Raw genomic sequence first — 20,936 nt, forward strand, 5'->3', positions numbered from 1 at the left:
CGTAGCGGGTTAGCAGCTGGCCAAACAGTGTACCAAGTAAAGTCTATAGTCCGAGCAAGGGTACCTGCGGTAGTAAAGACAGTAGCGGTGGCTAGGCTCAGATGGGACCTTGGCAGCAGTCACCAGGCGTGGTATAACACAATACGACTCCAACTCTTAAGGCACAGGAACAAAGTAGCACAAGATACAGCATACAGGTAGCAGGAACGGGAACACTGGGAACAGGAAAACACTAAGGGACCATTTGCTAGACTGACACGGGAAAACACAACCCTCAGGCAATGAGTGAAGGGGCAGGGCCCTTCTTATAGTCCAGGGTGATTGGACAATTATAAACATGGTCACTGCAGGCCAGGACGGCCGCATTTGCTGGCATCTCGGGAAGGAAGGCGTCGGCAGGATGAGAGGACTCTGGGTCGCGGACGTTACACTGGTGATGTTTTCTCTGATTAGAGTCATTCACTTTCCCTTTTTTCTCCATCTGGCGCAGACCACTGTGATTACTTATTCCAGCCACAACTTTTCACTGAAGAATTTGACACACAGACATGTCGTTTTTCGCTTTTCAAGCACCCTCCGCCCCTATACCCCATCTTCTAAACAAACTCATAATCTACAGTGTCCCAGATAGTAATAATGATCCCTCAGTGTTTGACACAAAAAAAGTGCCTCATCAGTTATTGTGCCCCCTTTGTCCCCCCACAGCAGTAATGCCCCCTTTGTGCCACCTGTAGATAGTGCCCCACACAGTCCACCTGTAGATAGCACCACAGTCCCCCCCTTATATATAGTGCCACACAACCCCCCTTAGTAGATAGTGCCATACAGCCCCCCTTAGTAGACAGTGCCACACAGCCCCTCTTGTATATAGTGCCAAAAAGGCCCCCTCTCTTCTATATAGTGCCACACAGCGCCCCTCCCTTGTGTATATATAGTGCCATACAACCCCCCCCTTGTATAAAGTACCACACATCCCCCCTGGTATATAGTGCCACACAGCCCCCCTTTTATATTGTACCACACTGCCCCCGTGTATATAGTGCCACACAGCAACCCCTTGTATATAGTGCCACACACCCCATTGTATATAGTGTCACTTCCCCCTTGTATTTAGTGCCACACAGCCCCAATTGTATATAGAGCCACACAGCCCCCTTGTATATAGAGCCACGCAGTCCCCCTTGTATATAGACCAACACAGCCCCCCTTGTATATAGTGCTACACAGCCCCCCGTGTATATAGTGCCACGCAGCCCTCCCCTTGTATATAGTGCCACACAACCCCCCTTGTGTATAGTGCCACACAGCGCCCCCCTTGTATATAGTGCTGCGCAGCCCCCCTTGTATATAGTGCCACAATGCCCTCTCCTTGTATATAGTGCCACACAGCGGACCCAACCCCGTTGTATATAGTGCTACACAGTGCCCCCCGTTGTATATAGGGCTACACAGCACCCCACCCCATTGTAAATAGAGCTAAACAGTGCCCCTCCCTGTTGTATATAGTGCTACACAGCGCCGCCCCCTTTGTATGTATTGCTACATAGCAATCCCCCCCTGTATAATGCCAGACAGCCACCAAAAAAAAACAAATTGTACTTACCTTGCCCCGTTCACCCGACGGACGGAGCGCTGCACAGCATCCGGGTGGGACATGCGCAGACCAGCATGATGCAGTGACATCATCACGCTGGATTTCGCAGGGATTCTTTCCAGCGCCTTATAGGCTGCAGTCCTTTTGTGGCCTGAGGACGCAGATACAAGTGAATGTGGCTGTCGCTAGCACTGGGGGCCCCCTCCGGTGTTTTCTGGATGCCACCGGGCATGAGGGGGCCTGTGCCACCAGGCCCATAAATATTATGGGCCGGGCAGCAGAGGCCCCGTAGCAGCTGAGAGCCCTAAGAGGATGGGGGCCCTGGGCAATTGCTCAGTTTACACCCCCCAAACGCCGGCCCTGCTTACTGATACGGAGCCTATGTGATTCACCCCCTCCTACTGTGTGCTTTCCTCCCTATCTACACTCTATACAGCTTGTGTGACCTGCCCTCCCTGAACACATGGATGCTTACCTCGCTCTCCACACTATGATCTGCCATGCATAACCTCCCTGCTGCTATCTCTAACACTGAGAGTAGGGAGAGGGGAGAGCAGATACAACCAGAAACAGTGTGCTTTGGAATCTGTCAGAAACAACTAGGTGAAGGAGTAACATAGAATATACAGCATCAAAATTGTTTGGCTGAAAGTGCAGACTCTCAGCTTTAATTTAAGGATATTCACATCCAAATTTGAGGAAGGGTTTAGGAATTACAGCTCTTTAATATGTAGTGGTCTCTTTTTCACAGGACCAAAGATAATTGGACAATTCTCCCAAAAGCTTTTTAATGGGCTGCATGGGCTATTCACTTGTTAATCCATCATCAATTCAGCAGGTAAAAGGTCTGGAGTTGATTCCAGGTGTGGCATTTGCATTTGGAAGCTGTTGCTGTGAACGCACAATATTAGGTCAAGGGAACTCTCAATGCAAGTGAAACAGACCATGGTTAGGCTGAAAAAAATAAAGAAATCCATCAGAGAGATAGCAAAAATGTTAGGAGTGGCCAAATCAAGAGATCAAGCGTTTGGTACATTCTTGAAAAAAGAGAGCGCACTGGTGATCTCGTGAAATCCAAAAGGCCTGGACGTCCACGGAAGACAACAGTGGTGGATGATCGCAAACTCCTTTCCATGGTGAAGAAAAACCCCTTCACAAGATCTTCCCACGTGAAGAACACTCTCCTGGAAGTAGGTGTATCAGTATCTAAGTCTACCAAAAAGAGAAGACTTCATGAGAGCAAATACAGAGGGTTCACCACAAGGTGCAAACCATTAATCAACCTCAAAAATAGAATGGCCAGATTAGACTTTGCCAAACAACATGTAAAGAAGCCAGCCCAGTTCTGGAACAGCATTCTTTGGACAGATGAAACTAAGGTCAACCTCTACCAGAATGATGGGAGGAAGAAAGTATGGAGAAGGCTTGGAATGGCTCATGATCCAAAGCACACCAAATCCTTTGTAAAACATGGTGGAGGCAGTGTGATGGCATGGGCATACATGGCTGCCAAAGGCACTGGGTCACTATTATTTATTGATGATGTGACTGAAGACAGAAGCAGCCGGATGAATTCTGAAGTGTTCAGGGATATACTTTCTGCTCAGATTCAACCAAATGCAACGAGGTTGATTGTATGTCGCTTCACAGTACATATGGACAATGACCCAAAACATACTGCGAAAGCAACCCAGGAGTTTTTTAAGGCAAAGAAGTGGAATATTCTGCAAAGGCCAAGTCAATCACCAGATCTCAACCCGATCGAGCATGCATTTCACTTGGTTAACACAAAACTTAAGGCAGAAAGACCAACAAACAAGCAACAACTGAAGACGCTGCAGTAAAGGCCGGGCAAAGCATCACAAAGGAGGAAACCCAGCGTTTGGTGAGGTCCTTGGTTTCCAGACTTCAGGCAGTCATTGCCTGCAAGGGATTAACCCCTTCCCGACATGCGCCGTACATGTACGGCGCTGTCGGGAGGTGCTTCCCGCAAAGCGCCGTACATGTACGGCGCAGTGATTGTGCGGGCTCAGAAGCAGAGCCGGCACCATCACCGCGGGGAGACAGCTGTATTATACAGCTGGCACCCTCCTGTAACTGCCAGGACCGGAGCTACTCTCCGATCCGGCAGATTAACCCCTCAGATGCTGCGCTCAATCGCTGGGTTGCTGTGGCAATCGGACGCCAGAAAATGGCGTCCGAGTCTGCCTTGTACGGGAGCCGATGAGGACCCGCCTTCGGCGTGTCCTCATAGGCTTGCTGTCAGTGAATAACTGACAGCGCTAATACACTGCACTACGTATGTAGTGCAGTGTATTAGAGTAGCGATCGGGGCATCAGGCCCTCATGTCCCCTAGTGGGACAAGTCAGAAAAGTAAAAAAAAGTTAATAAAAATGTGGTAAAACAATAAAAACACACACATTTCAAATAAAAATAAAGCTAAACTGACTTTTTTCCCATAGTAAGTCTTTTATTATGGGAAAAACCGTAAAAATTAAAAAAACTATACATAATTGGTATCGCCGCGTCCGTAACGACCCAAACTACAAAACTATTATGTAATTTATCCCGCACGGTAAACGCCGTAAAAAAAAAACATGAAAAACAACGCCAGAATCTTTGTTTTTAGGTCACATCTCCTTCCAAAAAATGCTATAAAAAGTGATCAAAAAGTCACATTTACTCCAAAATAGTACTAATAAAAACGGCAATCCGTCCCGCAAAAAATAATCCCTGACACCGCTTTGTGCACGCAAAAATAATAACGTTATGTGTCTTAGAATATGGCGACACAGAAAACAAATGATTTTATAAAAAAAGTGATTTTGTTGTGCAAAAGCCGCAATACATAAAAAAAACTATATAAATTTGGTATCGCCGTAATCGTATCGACCCGCAGAATAAAGCTAACATGTAATTTAGGGCGCACTGTGGATGCCGATAAAAAAAACAATAAAAAACGATTCCAGAATTGCTTGTTTTTGGTCATTTCCTTTACCAAAAAATGAAATAAAAAGTGATCAAAAAGTCGTATGTGTTCTAAAATGGTACCAATAAAATCTACAGCCCGTCTCGCAAAAAACAAGCCCGCACACCGCTCAATCAACTGAAAAATAAAAAAGTTACGGCATTAGTAATGCGGTGATGAAATAACATCTCAATGTGCAGGCCGGAGGGGAACATTCCTTCAGTTTCAGGGCCCTAGTATTTAGGAACTTAGAAAAGGGAAGGGACATGGCACATCCGCTGGAAGCGAGGGCGCCCGTATTATACCAGCGCAAAACTTTCCCAGCAAGATTTCCCAAACTACGAAGGAGAAAAAGTCCCCAAAAGGTGCAGAGCGTTACAGAAGGGGGATAAGAAAGAAAACGATTTATCAGTGTGACGCCGGCCTGCGCATAACGGATCGCTTCACATCGTAACACACACCTATGGATAATTGCATTATTTACCCCATTAGTATACCCTCTTATTATGCCCTGATATACTCCGCACAGATTACATATACCCTGATGTACTCCGCACAGATTACATATGCCACCACATTATAAACTGAATACCAGCAAAACTCAAACAAAACTACCAAGCAAAATCCATGCTCAAAATGGCGGTCTTTCCCTTCTTAGCCCTACAGTGTGCCCAAACAGCAATTTATGGCCACAAGTAAGGCATTACCATACCCGGGAGAACCCGCTTAACAATTTATGGGGTAAGATTCTCTAGGGGCACAACATCTTGTGCGGTGAATGGGCAGATCAGTGGAGAAATTGCAATTTTCACTTTGCACCATCCACTGCGTATTCATTTCTGAAAAACACCTGTGGAGTCTAAATTCTCACTACACCCCTTGATAAATGCCTTTAGGGGTGTAGTTTCTAAAACGGGGTCACTTTTGTTTGGTACATCAGGGGTTTTGCAAATGCAACATGGCGTCCGCAAACCATTCCAGAAAAATCTACGCTCCAAAAGATAAATACCGCTCCTTTTCTTCTGAATGCTCCCATATATGTAAACAGCTGATTATAACCACATATGGGGTGTTACCGTACTCGGGAGAAATTACTTTACAAATGTTGGGGTGCTTTTTCTTCTCTATTCCTTGTAAAAATGAAAAATGTTGATCTAAAACGACATCTTGTTGGAAAAAAAAATTATTTTTCATTTTCATGGCTTAATTCTAATTAATTCAGCAAAAAACCTTTGGGATCAAAATTTTCACTATACCCCTAGATGATTCCTCAGGGGTGCAGTTTCCCAAATGGAGTCAATTTTGGGGTGTTTCCACTGTACTAGTACTACAGGGGCTCAGCAAATGTGACATGGCGCCCAGACACTATCCAAAATCCAAATGGTGCTAGTTCCATTCTGAGCCCTACCGTGTGTCCAAACAGCCGTTTATGACCACATGTGGGGTATTGTTTTACTCGGGAGAAGTTGCTTTACTAATTTTATGGTGCTTTTTCTCCTTCAGTCCTTGTGGAAATGAAAAAAAAAACCTAAACCTACATTTTATTTAAAAAAATGTAGATTTTCATTTTTACGGCCTACTTCCAATAAGTTCTGTAAAACACCTGTGGGGTCAAACTGCTCACTATACTCCTAGATAATTTCCTCATGGGGTGTAGTTTCCAAAATGGGGTCACTTGTTGGGGGTTTCCACTGTTTTGTCCCCTCAGGGGCTTTGTAAATGTGACATGGCCTCCGCAAACCATTCCTGCTAAATTTGAGTTCCAAAAGCCAAATGGCGCTCTTTCCCTTCTTAGCCCTGCCGTGTGTCCAAACAGCCTTTTATTACTACATGTGGGGTATTGTTTTACTCGGGAGAAATTTCTTTACAAATTTTATGGTGCTTTTTCTCCTTTAGTCCTTGTGGAAATGAAAAAAAATTAGCTAAACCTACATTTTATTTGAAAAAATGTAGATTTTCATTTTCACAGCCTACTTCCAAAAATTTCTGCAAAAAACCTGTGGGGTCAAAATGCTCACTATACCCCTAGATAATTTCCTCAAGGGGTATAGTTTCCAAAATGGCGTCACTTGTTGGGGGTTTCCACTGTTTTGTCACCTTAGGGGCTTTGCAAATGTGACATGGCCTCCGCAAACCATTCCTGCTAAATTTGAGCTCCAAGAGCCAAATGGCGCTCTTTCCATTCTAAGCCCTGCCGTGTGTCCAAATAACCGTTTATTACGACATGTGGGGTATTGTTTTACTCGGGAGAAATTGCTCTACAAATGTTGTGGTGCTTTTTCTACTTTAGTTCTTTTGGAAATGAAAAAAAATTAGCTAAACCTACATTTTATTTGAAAAAATTTAGATTTTCATTTTCATGGCCTAGTTCCAAACATTTTTGCAAAAAAACTGGCCGGTCAAAATGCTTGCTACACCCCTATATAAATTCCTCGAGGGGTGTAGTTTCCCAAATGGGGTCACTTTTGAGGGGTTTCCACTGTTTTAGTTCCACAAGACCTGTTCAAAGCTGACATGGTGCCTAAAATATATTCTAATAAAAAGGAGACCCAAAATCCACCAGGTGCTCCTTTGCTTCTGAGGCCGGTGCTTCAGTCCAGTAGCACGCTACGGCCACATGTGGGATATTTCCTAAAACTGCAGAACCTGGGCAATAAATATTGAGTTGCATTTCTTGGGTAAAACATTCTGTGGTACAAAAAAAATGGATTAAAAATGAATTTCTGGAAAAAAATAATGAACTTTGTAAATTTCACCTCTACTTTGCCTTAATTCCTGCGCAATGTCTAAAGGGTTAAGAAACTTTCTAAATGCTGTTTTGAATACTTTGAGGGGTGCATTTTTTAAAATGGGGTGACTTATTGGGGGTTTCTAATATCTAAGGACCTCAAACCCACTTCACAACTGAACTGGCCCCTGTAAAAATAGCATTTTGAAATTTTCTTGAAAATGTGAGAAATTGCTGCTAAAGTTCTAAGCCTTGTAACGTCCTAGAAAAATAAAAGGATGTTCAAAAAACGATGCCAATCTAAAGTAGACGTATGGGGGATGTTAATTAGCAACTATAATGTGTGGTATAACTGCCTGTCTTACAAGCAGATACATTTAAATTGAGAAAAATGCAAATTTTTGCAATTTTTCGCTAAATTTTGGTGTTTTTCACAATTAAATACTGAATGTATCGGGCAAATTTTGCCAGTAACATAAAGTCCAATGTGTCACGAGAAAACAGTCTCAGAATCACTTGGATAGGTAAAAGCATTCCGGAGTTATTACCATATAAAGTGAAACATGTCAGATTTGAAAAATGAGGCTCTGTCAGGAAGGTCAAAAGCGGCCAAAGAGGTAAGGGGTTAAATAAAACACATTTTATTTATGTTAATGTTAATTTGACCAATTACTTTTAAGACCCTGGAATGAGGAGGCTGTATAGAAAAATGGTTGCAATTCCTAAACGTTTCACAGGATATTTTTGTTCAACCCCTTGAATTAAACCTGAAAGTCTACACTTCAATTGCATCTCAGTTGTTTCATTTCAAATCCAATGTGTTGGCATGTAGAGCCAAAAATCATGAAGATTGTGTCACCGTCCAAATAATTCTGGACCTAACTGTATATATATATATATATAGAGAAGCGTAGAACACAGCAACGGCACCAGGACTTCAGAGTAGATGAAAGCAAAAAGTGGATTTATTCACCTCAATAAAGCAACGTTTCGGTTCAACAGGAACCTTTCTCAAGCCATAACAAACTGAACAAAGTGTCAAGTATTTATAGGAGGAGTATACATAAATTGGCAATTACATAATCAAATGCACAATACCATAAAAACATATACATAAAAATGTGTCAGTTATGTAAAAAAGACATATAAATCACGTGTATAGTTCTCCCACTGTAAAGCATATAGATATCATGAAATACATACAACAGTGTAGTGATAAACAAACAAAGTGCTATGATTAGGGGCAATTATGAATGATTGGAAGCAGGCAGAGGCACATTAAATCTAACCAGAAGTGTACTTACTGTACAAACGTTTGTCCATGCCGAGAATGGGGAATTGCGCCCGACACACACATGTGTGTCAACTGCGCATAACCCAAGATGGCGCCCAAACCGGATATTAAGTCCGGTGGAACGCATCTGGCAGTAAATCCCCACTGCGCATGCGCCACATCGGAACATGCGTTCCACCTCTATTGCGCACGCGTCAGCTGGGATTCATAAAATATGCAGAGCAGAGATTGCTAATATTAAAAACAAGGCTGTGATTTGTCATAATCAACAGGATATCGTGGATTATAAGGTTCAACCCCCACAGAATTATATGGGTTTAGAACCAAATCGGGAGATTTAGATAAAGGGAGCTAAAAAGACACTACTAATAGTGTACTCTGGCGCCCCCCACTGATAGAAAGAAAAAATTGTATGTCATAATGGATCACTGTTATTACCTATGATCACCAATGGGGCAAAAAAAGAAAATATTGTGCTATAAGGAAAGTATAACATTCAAACAGGAATGGAACATTCCCACGTGAATGTCACCTTCAAGGAGAAGCGCATCTGTCTGAATAAGACAGTATGCGTTAAATATTGATACTGCGCCCACATTTTGAAAAAAAATAATGAAACATAGATATAGATACACAAAATGCAGATTCCAACGTCCACAATATGAGGACCATAAAATCCAAATATATGATTCTCCACGACCCATGTTATTTTTAATAAGCTATCTCATGTGGCTCAATACATATATAATCCAAACATAAATTTGACGTTTTTTATAAATAGAAACAAGAAGACTTCTGCCGCTTTCCAATATCTCTCAAGAATTGCTTGACATGTGATTGTGTATCTGAAATATACAAGAAGAAAATACACAATGTATATAAAATATAAAAACAAATGTAAATATAAAAATGCATGTTGGAAAGAGGTCAAAATCGGACCTCAAAAAACATACATCAAGAACACAAAATTACACCTTTGAGAACGTCAACCAATCATATCTCTATCGATCTTGGGGAGAGAATAGATGGCCCATCCTTAAATATGTGGACCACACGGATATTCTATATTTAATCCCTTAGGAGACATGGTCTCTAATTTAAAAATCCACTCGAGCTCTTTTCTTTTAAGCATCCGGCCCCTATCACCGCCACGTCTCAGCTGAGGCACAGAGTCAATGATTCTGAATCTCAACTGTGACAGGCTGTGTCCCTTCTCAACAAAGTGTCGAGACACTGGTAAATCCTGCCTTTTAGTCTTGATGTTTCAGGTACGTCTCAGGTTGAGAAACCATAGATCAAACATCAAGACTAAAAGGCAGGATTTACCAGTGTCTCGACACTTTGTTGAGAAGGGACACAGCCTGTCACAGTTGAGATTCAGAATCATTGACTCTGTGCCTCAGCTGAGACGTGGCGGTGATAGGGGCCGGATGCTTAAAAGAAAAGAGCTCGAGTGGATTTTTAAATTAGAGACCATGTCTCCTAAGGGATTAAATATAGAATATCCGTGTGGTCCACATATTTAAGGATGGGCCATCTATTCTCTCCCCAAGATCGATAGAGATATGATTGGTTGACGTTCGCAAAGGTGTAATTTTGTGTTCTTGATGTATGTTTTTTGAGGTCCGATTTTGACCTCTTTCCAACATGCATTTTTATATTTACATTTGTTTTTATATTTTATATACATTGTGTATTTTCTTCTTGTATATTTCAGATACACAATCACATGTCAAGCAATTCTTGAGAGATATTGGAAAGCGGCAGAAGTCTTCTTGTTTCTATTTATAAAAAACGTCAAATTTATGTTTGGATTATATATGTATTGAGCCACATGAGATAGCTTATTAAAAATAACATGGGTCGTGGAGAATCATATATTTGGATTTTATGGTCCTCATATTGTGGACGTTGGAATCTGCATTTTGTGTATCTATATCTATGTTTCATTATTTTTTTTCAAAATGTGGGCGCAGTATCAATATTTAACGCATACTGTCTTATTCAGACAGATGCGCTTCTCCTTGAAGGTGACATTCACGTGGGAATGTTCCATTCCTGTTTGAATGTTATACTTTCCTTATAGCACAATATTTTCTTTTTTTGCCCCATTGGTGATCATAGGTAATAACAGTGATCCATTATGACATACAATTTTTTCTTTCTATCAGTGGGGGGCGCCAGAGTACACTATTAGTAGTGTCTTTTTAGCTCCCTTTATCTAAATCTCCCGATTTGGTTCTAAACCCATATAATTCTGTGGGGGTTGAACCTTATAATCCACGATATCCTGTTGATTATGACAAATCACAGCCTTGTTTTTAATATTAGCAATCTCTGCTCTGCATATTTTATGAATCCCAGCTGACGCGTGCGCAATAGAGGTGGAACGCATGTTCCGATGTGGCGCATGCGCAGTGGGGATTTACTGCCAGATGCGTTCCACCGGACTTAATATCCGGTTTGGGCGCCATCTTGGGTTATGCGCAGTTGACACACATGTGTGTGTCGGGCGCAATTCCCCATTCTCGGCATGGACAAACGTTTGTACAGTAAGTACACTTCTGGTTAGATTTAATGTGCCTCTGCCTGCTTCCAATCATTCATAATTGCCCCTAATCATAGCACTTTGTTTGTTTATCACTACACTGTTGTATGTATTTCATGATATCTATATGCTTTACAGTGGGAGAACTATACACATGATTTATATGTCTTTTTTACATAACTGACACATTTTTATGTATATGTTTTTATGGTATTGTGCATTTGATTATGTAATTGCCAATTTATGTATACTCCTCCTATAAATACTTGACACTTTGTTCAGTTTGTTATGGCTTGAGAAAGGTTCCTGTTGAACCGAAACGTTGCTTTATTGAGGTGAATAAATCCACTTTTTGCTTTCATCTACTCTGAAGTCCTGGTGCCGTTGCTGTGTTCTACGCTTCTCTTTATTCTCTTGGGGAATTGATTCACCCCCAGGTAACGAGCACATGGCCTGATTTTCTGGAAACCATTGGAGTGCTGTGTTCATCTACCATTGGACTGTATATATATATATATATATATATATATATATATATATATACACACACACACACACACACACACACACACACACACACACACACACACACACACACACACACACACATTATAATGCATAGAGTGCCCTATGGTTTTATAGCTGGCATTGACAGCTCTATTTATAGGCTATTAGCTTCTAAGTCTGTGTTCAAATATGCATTGCAGATTCCGTCGTTTTTGACGGAAAAATAGCGCAGCATATGGCACGCAGCCAATGGCAATGGGTTCCATTGGGTTCCGTTGGAGTCCATCATGCTATGGACCTATCTGTAGGTTACTTTAGGAAGCAAATGAACAATAAAAACATTTCAGTGCAAATGTATACATAGCCTTTAATATAAATTAAACTCTCATATGTATCGCAAGATGCAGCAGATTTGTTTCAGAGATTTCTGCGACTGTCTCATTTATCTGAATGGGGTTTGCAGAAATTCATGCACATGCTTCAGAAACAGCCCCATTCAGATGTATGGAATGAATGTTTCAGTTGCAGAAATATATGCAACGAATCTGTCATATATGAATATAACTTATGGGTGCCCGCTATGACTCTATTACCCAAGGGCCCACATAAAACTATATACTAGTACTTATATAGTGGTGCAATCTCCATGTTATTTCTTGAAGATCAGTAAAAATTCGATCACTAACTGTATATATATATATATATATATATATATATATATATATATATACACACACACACACACACACACACACACACACACACACACACATTCTAATGCATAGAGTGCCCTATGGTTTTATAGCTGGCATTGACAGCTCTATTTATAGGCTATTAGCTTCTAAGTCTGTGTTCAAATATGTGTTCTACTTAGAAGAAAAACATACTTTACTGTTGTGTCACCGTCCAAATAATTCTGGACCTAACTGTATATATATATATATATACACACACATCTAAGCCCAGACTTGCATGAAATGGAATGTTAAATTATGTTTCTGAAATTCTCTAAAATTTGACGCCAAAATCCAAATGCTTAGTGTAGTCTGTCAGCATAGACCTTAAAGAGAAGTAGCTTTTAAAGGTGTTTTTCAAGATCTCCCCCAAAAAATAAAAAAGTCTACAAACCTTTTTCTTACTGTATAGAACTTCAAGAACATATTCCACTAAAACAATTCTTATTTACCATCACTCCTGTTCCTGTTTAGCGCCGTTTTTGGGGCATGCTTGTTGCTTGTTTACCTCTGCTTGTTTCCCATGATTGCTTGCACTCTGTAAGCAGCTTGCATTTGGCTGCCTGCCTCCTGCAATGACTATACAGCCAATGTGCTGACCAATTGGTATTAGAAAGCAGCGGAAGCGCTAGTGTATAAATCACGCATGCATGGTACATTGAGAATCTAGCAAAGACCATGCATTGGCTTTCCCTCAATGTGGAAAAACACCCTGCAGAAATAAAACGTCAGTAGTGACATGCCATATACTAGGCTAGGATTATTGTCTCCTAGCCTGTGTGATCGGTATTTGGCACATCACTAGAGTGAGCAGGAAACGTGACATCAGAGGTAATGTGACGAGCGGTCAAAGCGGAGAAACGAGACGCTTTGGAAAATGTAAGTAAATCACTAAGTTATTGTAAGGGTATGTTGACACGCAGAGTCAAAAACGTCTCAAAATACGGAGCTGTTTTCAAGAGAAAACTAGTCCTGATTTTCAGATGTTTTTTGTGCCACTCGCGATATTCGTGGCATTTTTCGCAGCGCTTTTTACGGCCGTTTTTGGAGCTTTTTTCAACAGAGTCTATGGAAAACTACTCCAAAAACGTCCCAAGAAGTGTCCTGCACTTCTTTTTCTCGGCCGTTTTTTAAAGGGGAAAAAAACGCAGTGAAAATCTCTGTCGGAACAGAACGCCGTTTTCCCATTGAAATCAATGGGCAGATGTTTGGAGGCATTTTGCTTCCGATTTTTCGGGCGTTTACGGCCCGATAAACGTCCGGAAATGGGCCGTGTGAACATACCCTAAGGGTGGCTAGATTTAGACCAGAAATAAAAGTTATACCAGGAAAACCCCTTAATGTGTTTTTAGTATATCAATTTTAAAAGTCAAATACCAGTTCAAATACAGAAGAAGTTCTCGTTCCAAAGAATCAGATGACATCGGATATTTTAATCTATGGGGGGTCTGTGAGCTGAGACCCTTACTGATTCCTAGAACAAAGAGGCTGTGGCACTCATCGGGGTACGATGCCCATTCAGTATCCAAGATCCCATTAGCCATTAGAATATTTTACAATTACATTACATTATAAATGATAAACACTGGTATGTCAGAAAGTTTAAATGGGAAATCCAGCAACAAATAAGCAGCGTTTACGCAATTACAATTAACATGCTGCGGAATAAAATTCAGCACCGCATGTAAATTTCTGAGCGCTTTTTCCGCTCAGCATTTCCGCAGTGTGTGGATGAGATTTGTTCTATCTCATCCACTCTGCTGCTACTGTATAATGCTGCAGCTTTTCCGCAACTAAATCTGTTGCGGAAAATCCGCAGTGTATACGCAACGTATGAACTGACCGTAAAAACTAGAACACCAACAACCTTATTTAATAAGGCAACAGAAAAGCTAAGTGCAAATATATTCATGTTTGTTCTAAGCAGTTAGTACAATAAAGGCCTCAATCACATCACGTTTTTGCTCTACTTTTAGCGTTTACATCGGGAAAGCTGCTGGCGTACAGGCTAAATATGTCCATAGAGCTCCATCTGGCAGAGGCCAAAAGAGTGTCCTTTTTTTAAAAGTATTGAATAGCGTAGTAGACTAAGCTATTCCATACAACGGAATCCTGTAAAAATGAGCCTATGGGTAACGGGTGCCACTGTATGGCATTCGTCACAGCCCTCCGTCTGACAAATACGTCGTAAACTTTTCCCGACTTGGGCTGTGGTAATTATGTGCCATTGATATGTAAGCTGTGCTTCGGTTCTTTCCTCCTTTCAGTCAGTTTCTACCATACAAATGCACACACACTGGTTCTTTCCCCCACCCCAGCACCATTCCTCAGCCCTGCACCGCTCAAAGGCTCAGTCCAAGCGGCTTCATGGGACCCCAGGAAGAGCTTTACAATTCATTATAACTCAGTGTTCCTGTCAGTCAGTGAATGTGAACACTAGGCAGAACTGAGTTCGGGGGGCCCAGGTTGGACGCAGTGTCTCAGGAGAGAGGGGGAAAGAGGAGGCCACTGTTTACTGTTGCAGCACTGAGAGAGAGATTAGAAGAACTGGTCCCCCTGTATTCCTTCACTCCCCAGCCCCTCTCCTCTCTTCCCATGTCCCTCTCTCTGTGGACGGGCTCTGGTCAGCCATGCCGCTAATCTCTGCCTCCTTGCTCAATAGTATCCCTGTGGCTTCTCCCACCGCAGCGATAGTGCCCCCTCCCTCTATCCTTTCACTTGCAATACACAAACACCTGTGCCCCCCTGCTTCCCCTAGCCACTTTCATCCCCATTGAAGCTCTAGTGATGTATGAGGAGCTTCCCTGGGCGGATAAAAAAAACAGCCAGACGTCTCCAGACAGACTGGGCACTGTAGCTCAGGGATTGATGCAAGCTGCTGAATTTTTCACCCTTGGCCATCCATATTGCCCCCGTATCAAATAGTAGTCTGCACATGCGAGTTGGATACTCTCGCTACTCACCTTCTCCTCCTTTCTCCAGTGCTAAGTGTTGCACCGCTTACCACATGGAGATGCTGTGCACAGAGTGAAGTCTCTCTCAGTTGCTCTGTGAACCTCGCTCATTTCGGATGTGCAGGAATCCTTTAGACAAATTCATCACCCACAGTAGGTGCTCCCCGGCTAAGTGTTACGAATAGCCAGCGTCGGACTGGGGCTTCTTGGGCCCACCAGAAGAGATAATACTGAGGGCCCACCCAAGTCCACTTTTAATTGCATCATAGTCCTTGTAGTTTTCATTGTACACACAGGACATATCAATAAGATCTAATAGGTAATTTGTGAATCATCCCATAAGAAATTGACCCTAGTGGCAAGTGATTGGTCTCAAAGAGCTCCAAATGGGGTTTTCTTCTTCTGTATTTTTAAGGCCTATTATTATTGTTTCAGAGCCTGGGCCACCGGAGGATCCTCTGGTTCTCTGGTGGGTCAGTCCGACCCTGTGAATAGCAGCAGGACTATTGGTAATCAATAATTCTGTTATCTCTGTGTTTTGGCTTTGATAGGCAATGCCTTTGGTCTGAATCTGGATTTGGTCATCATTTAGCTTTGCCTGGTTGATTAGGGCAGAGTACTTTTCTTGGGCCTAGATATACTTCAGGCCTGGATTACACAGGTGCTGGTTATACTGTTTCTTGCATGTGCTAACACTTTCCAGATTCTTGTTTGTGACTTTGTTCCTTGTCCTTCTTTCTGTCTACTGTGGGACCTGTTAGTCCTCTGAGGGTACTGGTTTTTGTATGGAGCTTTGATTTTATATTTGCCTTTCCTGTGCATTTGGACTGCTGCCAAACTGTTGTTTTTCCCTTCTGTGGGATAGTATTCAGATAGGGTCAGTAAGTGCTGTAAAACTCCATCTCTCTTCATCGTCTGTATTCTCTACTGCCTTCAGTGTTCGGTTCTGCTTGTGTTTGGTTCTGCTTGTCCACTGGTGAATTACTTGCCTTTAGTTTTCTATCAGTGTTGATGAGTGTTTAACCCTCGTGATAGCGATTTCTGGTGTTGCGGTCTTGAGCACCACCAGCGCCGTAACACTATGTCTAAATAGATGTGGCTGTGTATTGTCGTCAGCACTTGGAGGCAGATGGATGTATATACTGTATGTGTATACGGAAAAGAAAGGTTTAGAGCATGTGCTTCTCTAGTATCCTGGGTGTTTCTATAGAGATTGGGAGGGGGCTGTATGCCTATACAGTGGGATACTTTACTGCATTACATAAAAAGTATACCAAACGTATATCTCAGACGGAACGCTCACAACGTTAGTGTAATGCCTGCGATCGCTGACCGGCGGCAACCCCCTCTTACCGGCAGCCGCAACCGCAGGACTGTGCACTCCCACTAGCGTCCCCCTTCCCAGGGAAGCCGACACGCTCTGCTCTCTGCCTCTTCTACCGCATTGTCCCGTAGGGTGGGCGCACGCACTTATGCCAGTTCTTAAAGGGCCAGCGCGCACACCAGTAAAAATTTCCTCAGCCTCTTCCTGCACATCCTGGTCCTTATAAGTGACCCTGCCCCTTTCCCCAGTGCCTGAGCCAAGATGTACAAACCCTGTCTAATCCTGGGGAGGTTCCATACCCTGTTTCCTGAGTCTGTTAACTGTTGGTATCCTGTATCCTGAGTCTGTTACCTGTTGTTGTCCTCTATCCTGAGTTTGTTACCTGTCGGTATTCCGTGCCATCTGGGTGCTTCCAGCAATCTGGCACCAGTGTCCTTCCAGCAATCCGACACCAGTGTGCGTCCAGCAATCCGGCACAAGCCTGCTTTCAGCAATCCGGCACCAGCCTGCTTCCAGCAAACCGGCACCAATATGCTTCTAGTAATCTGGCTCCTGTCTACTACCACCATGGTACCATCTGCCATGTCTCTGCCTAGCTTCTGTTTGGCCAGCAGCAACTCAACCTGGACCACCTCAAGAGGTAGCGACCTAAGAGTCTCCCCGCAGCAAAGACCAGATCCCTGTAGAGGGGTTAAAGGGTGAAGACCGTGGAGGCCGCTTAGACAACGCCCTTAGAGGTGGCGCTATGCTAATCCAGCAGAGAAGCCCAGTGGTTCCACAAACCTGATGGTCGTTACAGTTAGTAACAACAGTTATAGGAGATGCCTACATTTAGGATAGATAAAGAATGATACATCAACTGACGCTATTTTAGATCCTTACTAAGGGAAATAACTTGTGGCGTATGGGCCCTGGTGTTAAAGCTATGTCTTGGTCCGCCACCAAAAAGAGACAAATTTGCGTTCTGCCGTATGCAATTACGTGTAGGTATAGGGTCTGTGCCCTCTTATGTGGCCAATTGCTTTAATCATATGGCTTTCAGAAGAAAACGCTCTGTTTAGGACCACCTAATAATAGAGCCCTATAGACAACCCACAAAGACCTTTTGCAATGTTAAAAAGGCTTCTTACTTAGGGTAACAGATAAAAGCTCTAGGGTACTTTTTCTTAGGCCAACACTGTAAACACCAGTACGCTTTGATTAACACTAACTGTATGTAGACTTAAATCTGATTTGGAAGCTTTCTTTGATGCTTACAGTACTTTTTTCAAATGTAATGTGTGCACATTGTACATATACAAATAATAATTGCACAGTAAAATTAAAATTTTTGTAGACTATTCTAAATTGTGTAAAGTAACACAAGGAGGATACTATTATTTTACAAATATATCTGGAGGAGTTGGGGGCTTGGCCAGAGTAGTGGCAAATTAGGTTTAACACTGATAAATGCAAGCTAAAATACATGGGAAGGTAAAATACATGTCAACATTGCAAGCTAAATGGGAAAATACTGGGTAAAACTGACATAGAATAGGACTTAAATAATATTATGGTGGGGGCTTCAAAAAGGGCATAGATATGCATGACGAGAACATAGTTATATCTCTTTATAAATCAGTCAGACCGCACACGGAATATTGTGTACAGTATTGGCACAAGAAAGACATGGTAGAGCTTGAGCAGGTTTAAAGGCGAGCAACTAAAGTAATAATGGCATGGGTGGACTACAGTACCCAGAAAGATTATCAAAATTAGGGTTATTAAGTTTAGGAAAAAAGACGGCTGAGAGGGGACCATTTATAAATATATGAGATCAATACAGAGATTTTTCTTAAGATCTATTTATACTCAGCACTGTAACTATGACAAGAGGGCATCCTCTAAGTATAGAGGAAAGAAGGTTTCTACAGAAACAAAAGAGAGTATTCTTTACTGTAAGAGCAGTGAGACTATGGAACTCTCTGCCAGAAGAAGTTGTCATATTGGAGTTGGGAAGGAATTTTTCTCTAAGGTGAGGAAAATTGGATTTCACATTATAGGGATATTACCTTCCACTGTATGAACATTGCAGAATAATAGGTTGAACTGGATGGAAGTATGTATTTTTTTTGCCTTTACAAACTATATTGCAATGTTATACAAGGTAAACGTAAGACACTGTGCACCTATGCTAAGTATTATTACTTTTACATTTTGAGCAGAATAAGGCTTTGTTCACATTTACTCCATTCGAACTCTCTCTCACAAATTCTATCACCATTGATGGGAAGTGTAGCGCTGCATTCAAGTCAATGAGGTCCGTCAGGTGCAAACGATATATGTTGTATGATGGATCCATCACTATGTTGAGGTTTCAATTATAAACTGAAATATAGCGTTACTATTTTAATTCCATTAATTGGTGCATAAGACAGAGCTATTTATCAAACATTTCTTGGTTCAATATTTGATTTTGTTTAATGTTTTATTAAGCAGTTCTTTCCTCCTACAATATACAAACAATTAAAGCAACATGGAAAAAAATTCAAAACACCTTACTAAATAGCTGTGTCAAAGTTCAAATGTGAAAATTCCAGTTCTCTTGTCTTGGAGTTCTAAACAGAGATTAGCAAAGGAAAAGTAACACATTTGTGTATTTATACAAAATCATGGTTGCAGTTTTGCAATTATTATACAGTATATTAGGGTATGTTCAGATCTGTGTTCAGTTTTTCCATTGTTCTGCACCATCATAGTAGTAGAACAATGAAAATCCATAGAATGATTGACTCCAACGGCACCCAATGGAACCTATTGCCATTGGCTGCATGCCATGTGCTGCGCTATTTTTCCATCAAAAACTACAGAATCTGTAACGCAGAGGGTTTTTCTTCACAATGGAAAGGATTCTGCTATTATCCACCACTGTTGTCTTCCGTGGACATCCAGGCCTTTTGGAGTTCACGAGATAACCGGTACAATCTTTTTTTTCAAAAATGTACCAATCTGTTGATTTGGCCACTCCTAACATTTGTGCTATGTCTCTGGTGTAACGATGGTCTGTTACACATGCATTGAGAGCTCCTTTGACCTCATGTTGTTGGTTCACAGCAACAGCTTCCAAATGCAAATGCCACACCTGGAATCAACTTCAGAGCTTTTACTTGCTTAATTGATGATGGATTAATGAGGGAATAGCCCATGCAGCCAATTAAATAGCTTTTGAGATTATTGTCCAATTACCTTTGGTCCCTTGAAAAAGAGGCAGCTACATATTAAAGAGCTGTAATTCCTAACCCCTTCCTCAAATTAGGATGGGAATACCCTCAAATTAAAGCTGAGGGTCTGCACTTTAAGCCCACATTGATTATATAACTGTATATTCAATATGTTTTGGAGAGAGAGAGAATTTACTGTTTACTTAGGCAGTTACTAAAAATCTAATTAAAATGAACACCAATTAAATGTTTTGCAGTTCTAACAGAGCAGAAGATGAAGTGGCTCTAGTAAAAAATGGGGATGAAGAAAATTTTATAGCTGCGCAATTCCAGCAGACACTGGCAGAGCTTGATGAAGACTCAGAAGGTACTCGTCTATGCTTAAAGACTTTGGACACCCTTGACATGGAAAAAGTCATTTTTTTTATTGTTTGTGGTTACTTTGAGTTAAAAAGTTGTACTAAGTTTCAGGCTGCAATCTTCATTACTTAATTTATTTTCAGACCCCCCCTGATATGCAGTGTACAGCCTGCTCCTAATGTCAGACTTTTCTCATGTGGATGTGGTAATTTATGCTGCATGTGAGCTCTGTGTGTCCCAGATGCTGCTGCCTTCACTAGATCTCATGTTTAGGTACTGCCTTTTCGTTTTACAGCCCTTGAGAGATCTCTTCTCCCTTGAGCTGACAGCCACTGATTCTAAAGAGTATGTGATTTCCTCTCCATACCCACCGTCTGCTGTGGGTGCTCTCCTCTCTTTAAATAGCTACAGAGCCTATGTGATTAACTTCCACTCCCTATCTACACTCTGATTTAGAGAGAGAACCTATAGAGAGAGTAGTCAAAAAACTGATGCAAATGTAACAAATAAATAGAAATTCATTTTATTAACAGACAGATACAAACAAGATTAAAAATAATGAGTCATACAATGTTAAAAAATGGCGTCAACCGATTATAGGACACAGAATAATACATGCAGGGTATGAATGCCAAAGTGCAAGGAAATAGGATGACAGCATGAGATGTACTGGTTATGCCTGATATGCAAACAAGAGAATATATAATAAAGTGCAATGTGCAAG

General features: G+C 41.7%; 1 protein-coding gene across 1 annotated transcript in view; it reads left to right on the forward strand.

Annotated features, from left to right (window-relative positions):
* COBL (cordon-bleu WH2 repeat protein) overlaps window positions 1–20,936 on the forward strand; it is a 395,136-nt gene that overhangs the window by 327,153 nt on the left and 47,047 nt on the right. Inside the window, exon 11 of the mRNA XM_075826990.1 lies at window positions 20,110–20,219. Coding sequence (XP_075683105.1) covers window positions 20,110–20,219 — 110 coding nt within the window. The remainder of the gene's footprint in view (window positions 1–20,109; window positions 20,220–20,936) is intronic.

This window comes from Rhinoderma darwinii, chromosome 5 (assembly GCF_050947455.1).
Source record: "Rhinoderma darwinii isolate aRhiDar2 chromosome 5, aRhiDar2.hap1, whole genome shotgun sequence".
In the NCBI taxonomy this organism is placed as follows: Eukaryota; Metazoa; Chordata; class Amphibia; order Anura; family Rhinodermatidae; genus Rhinoderma; species Rhinoderma darwinii.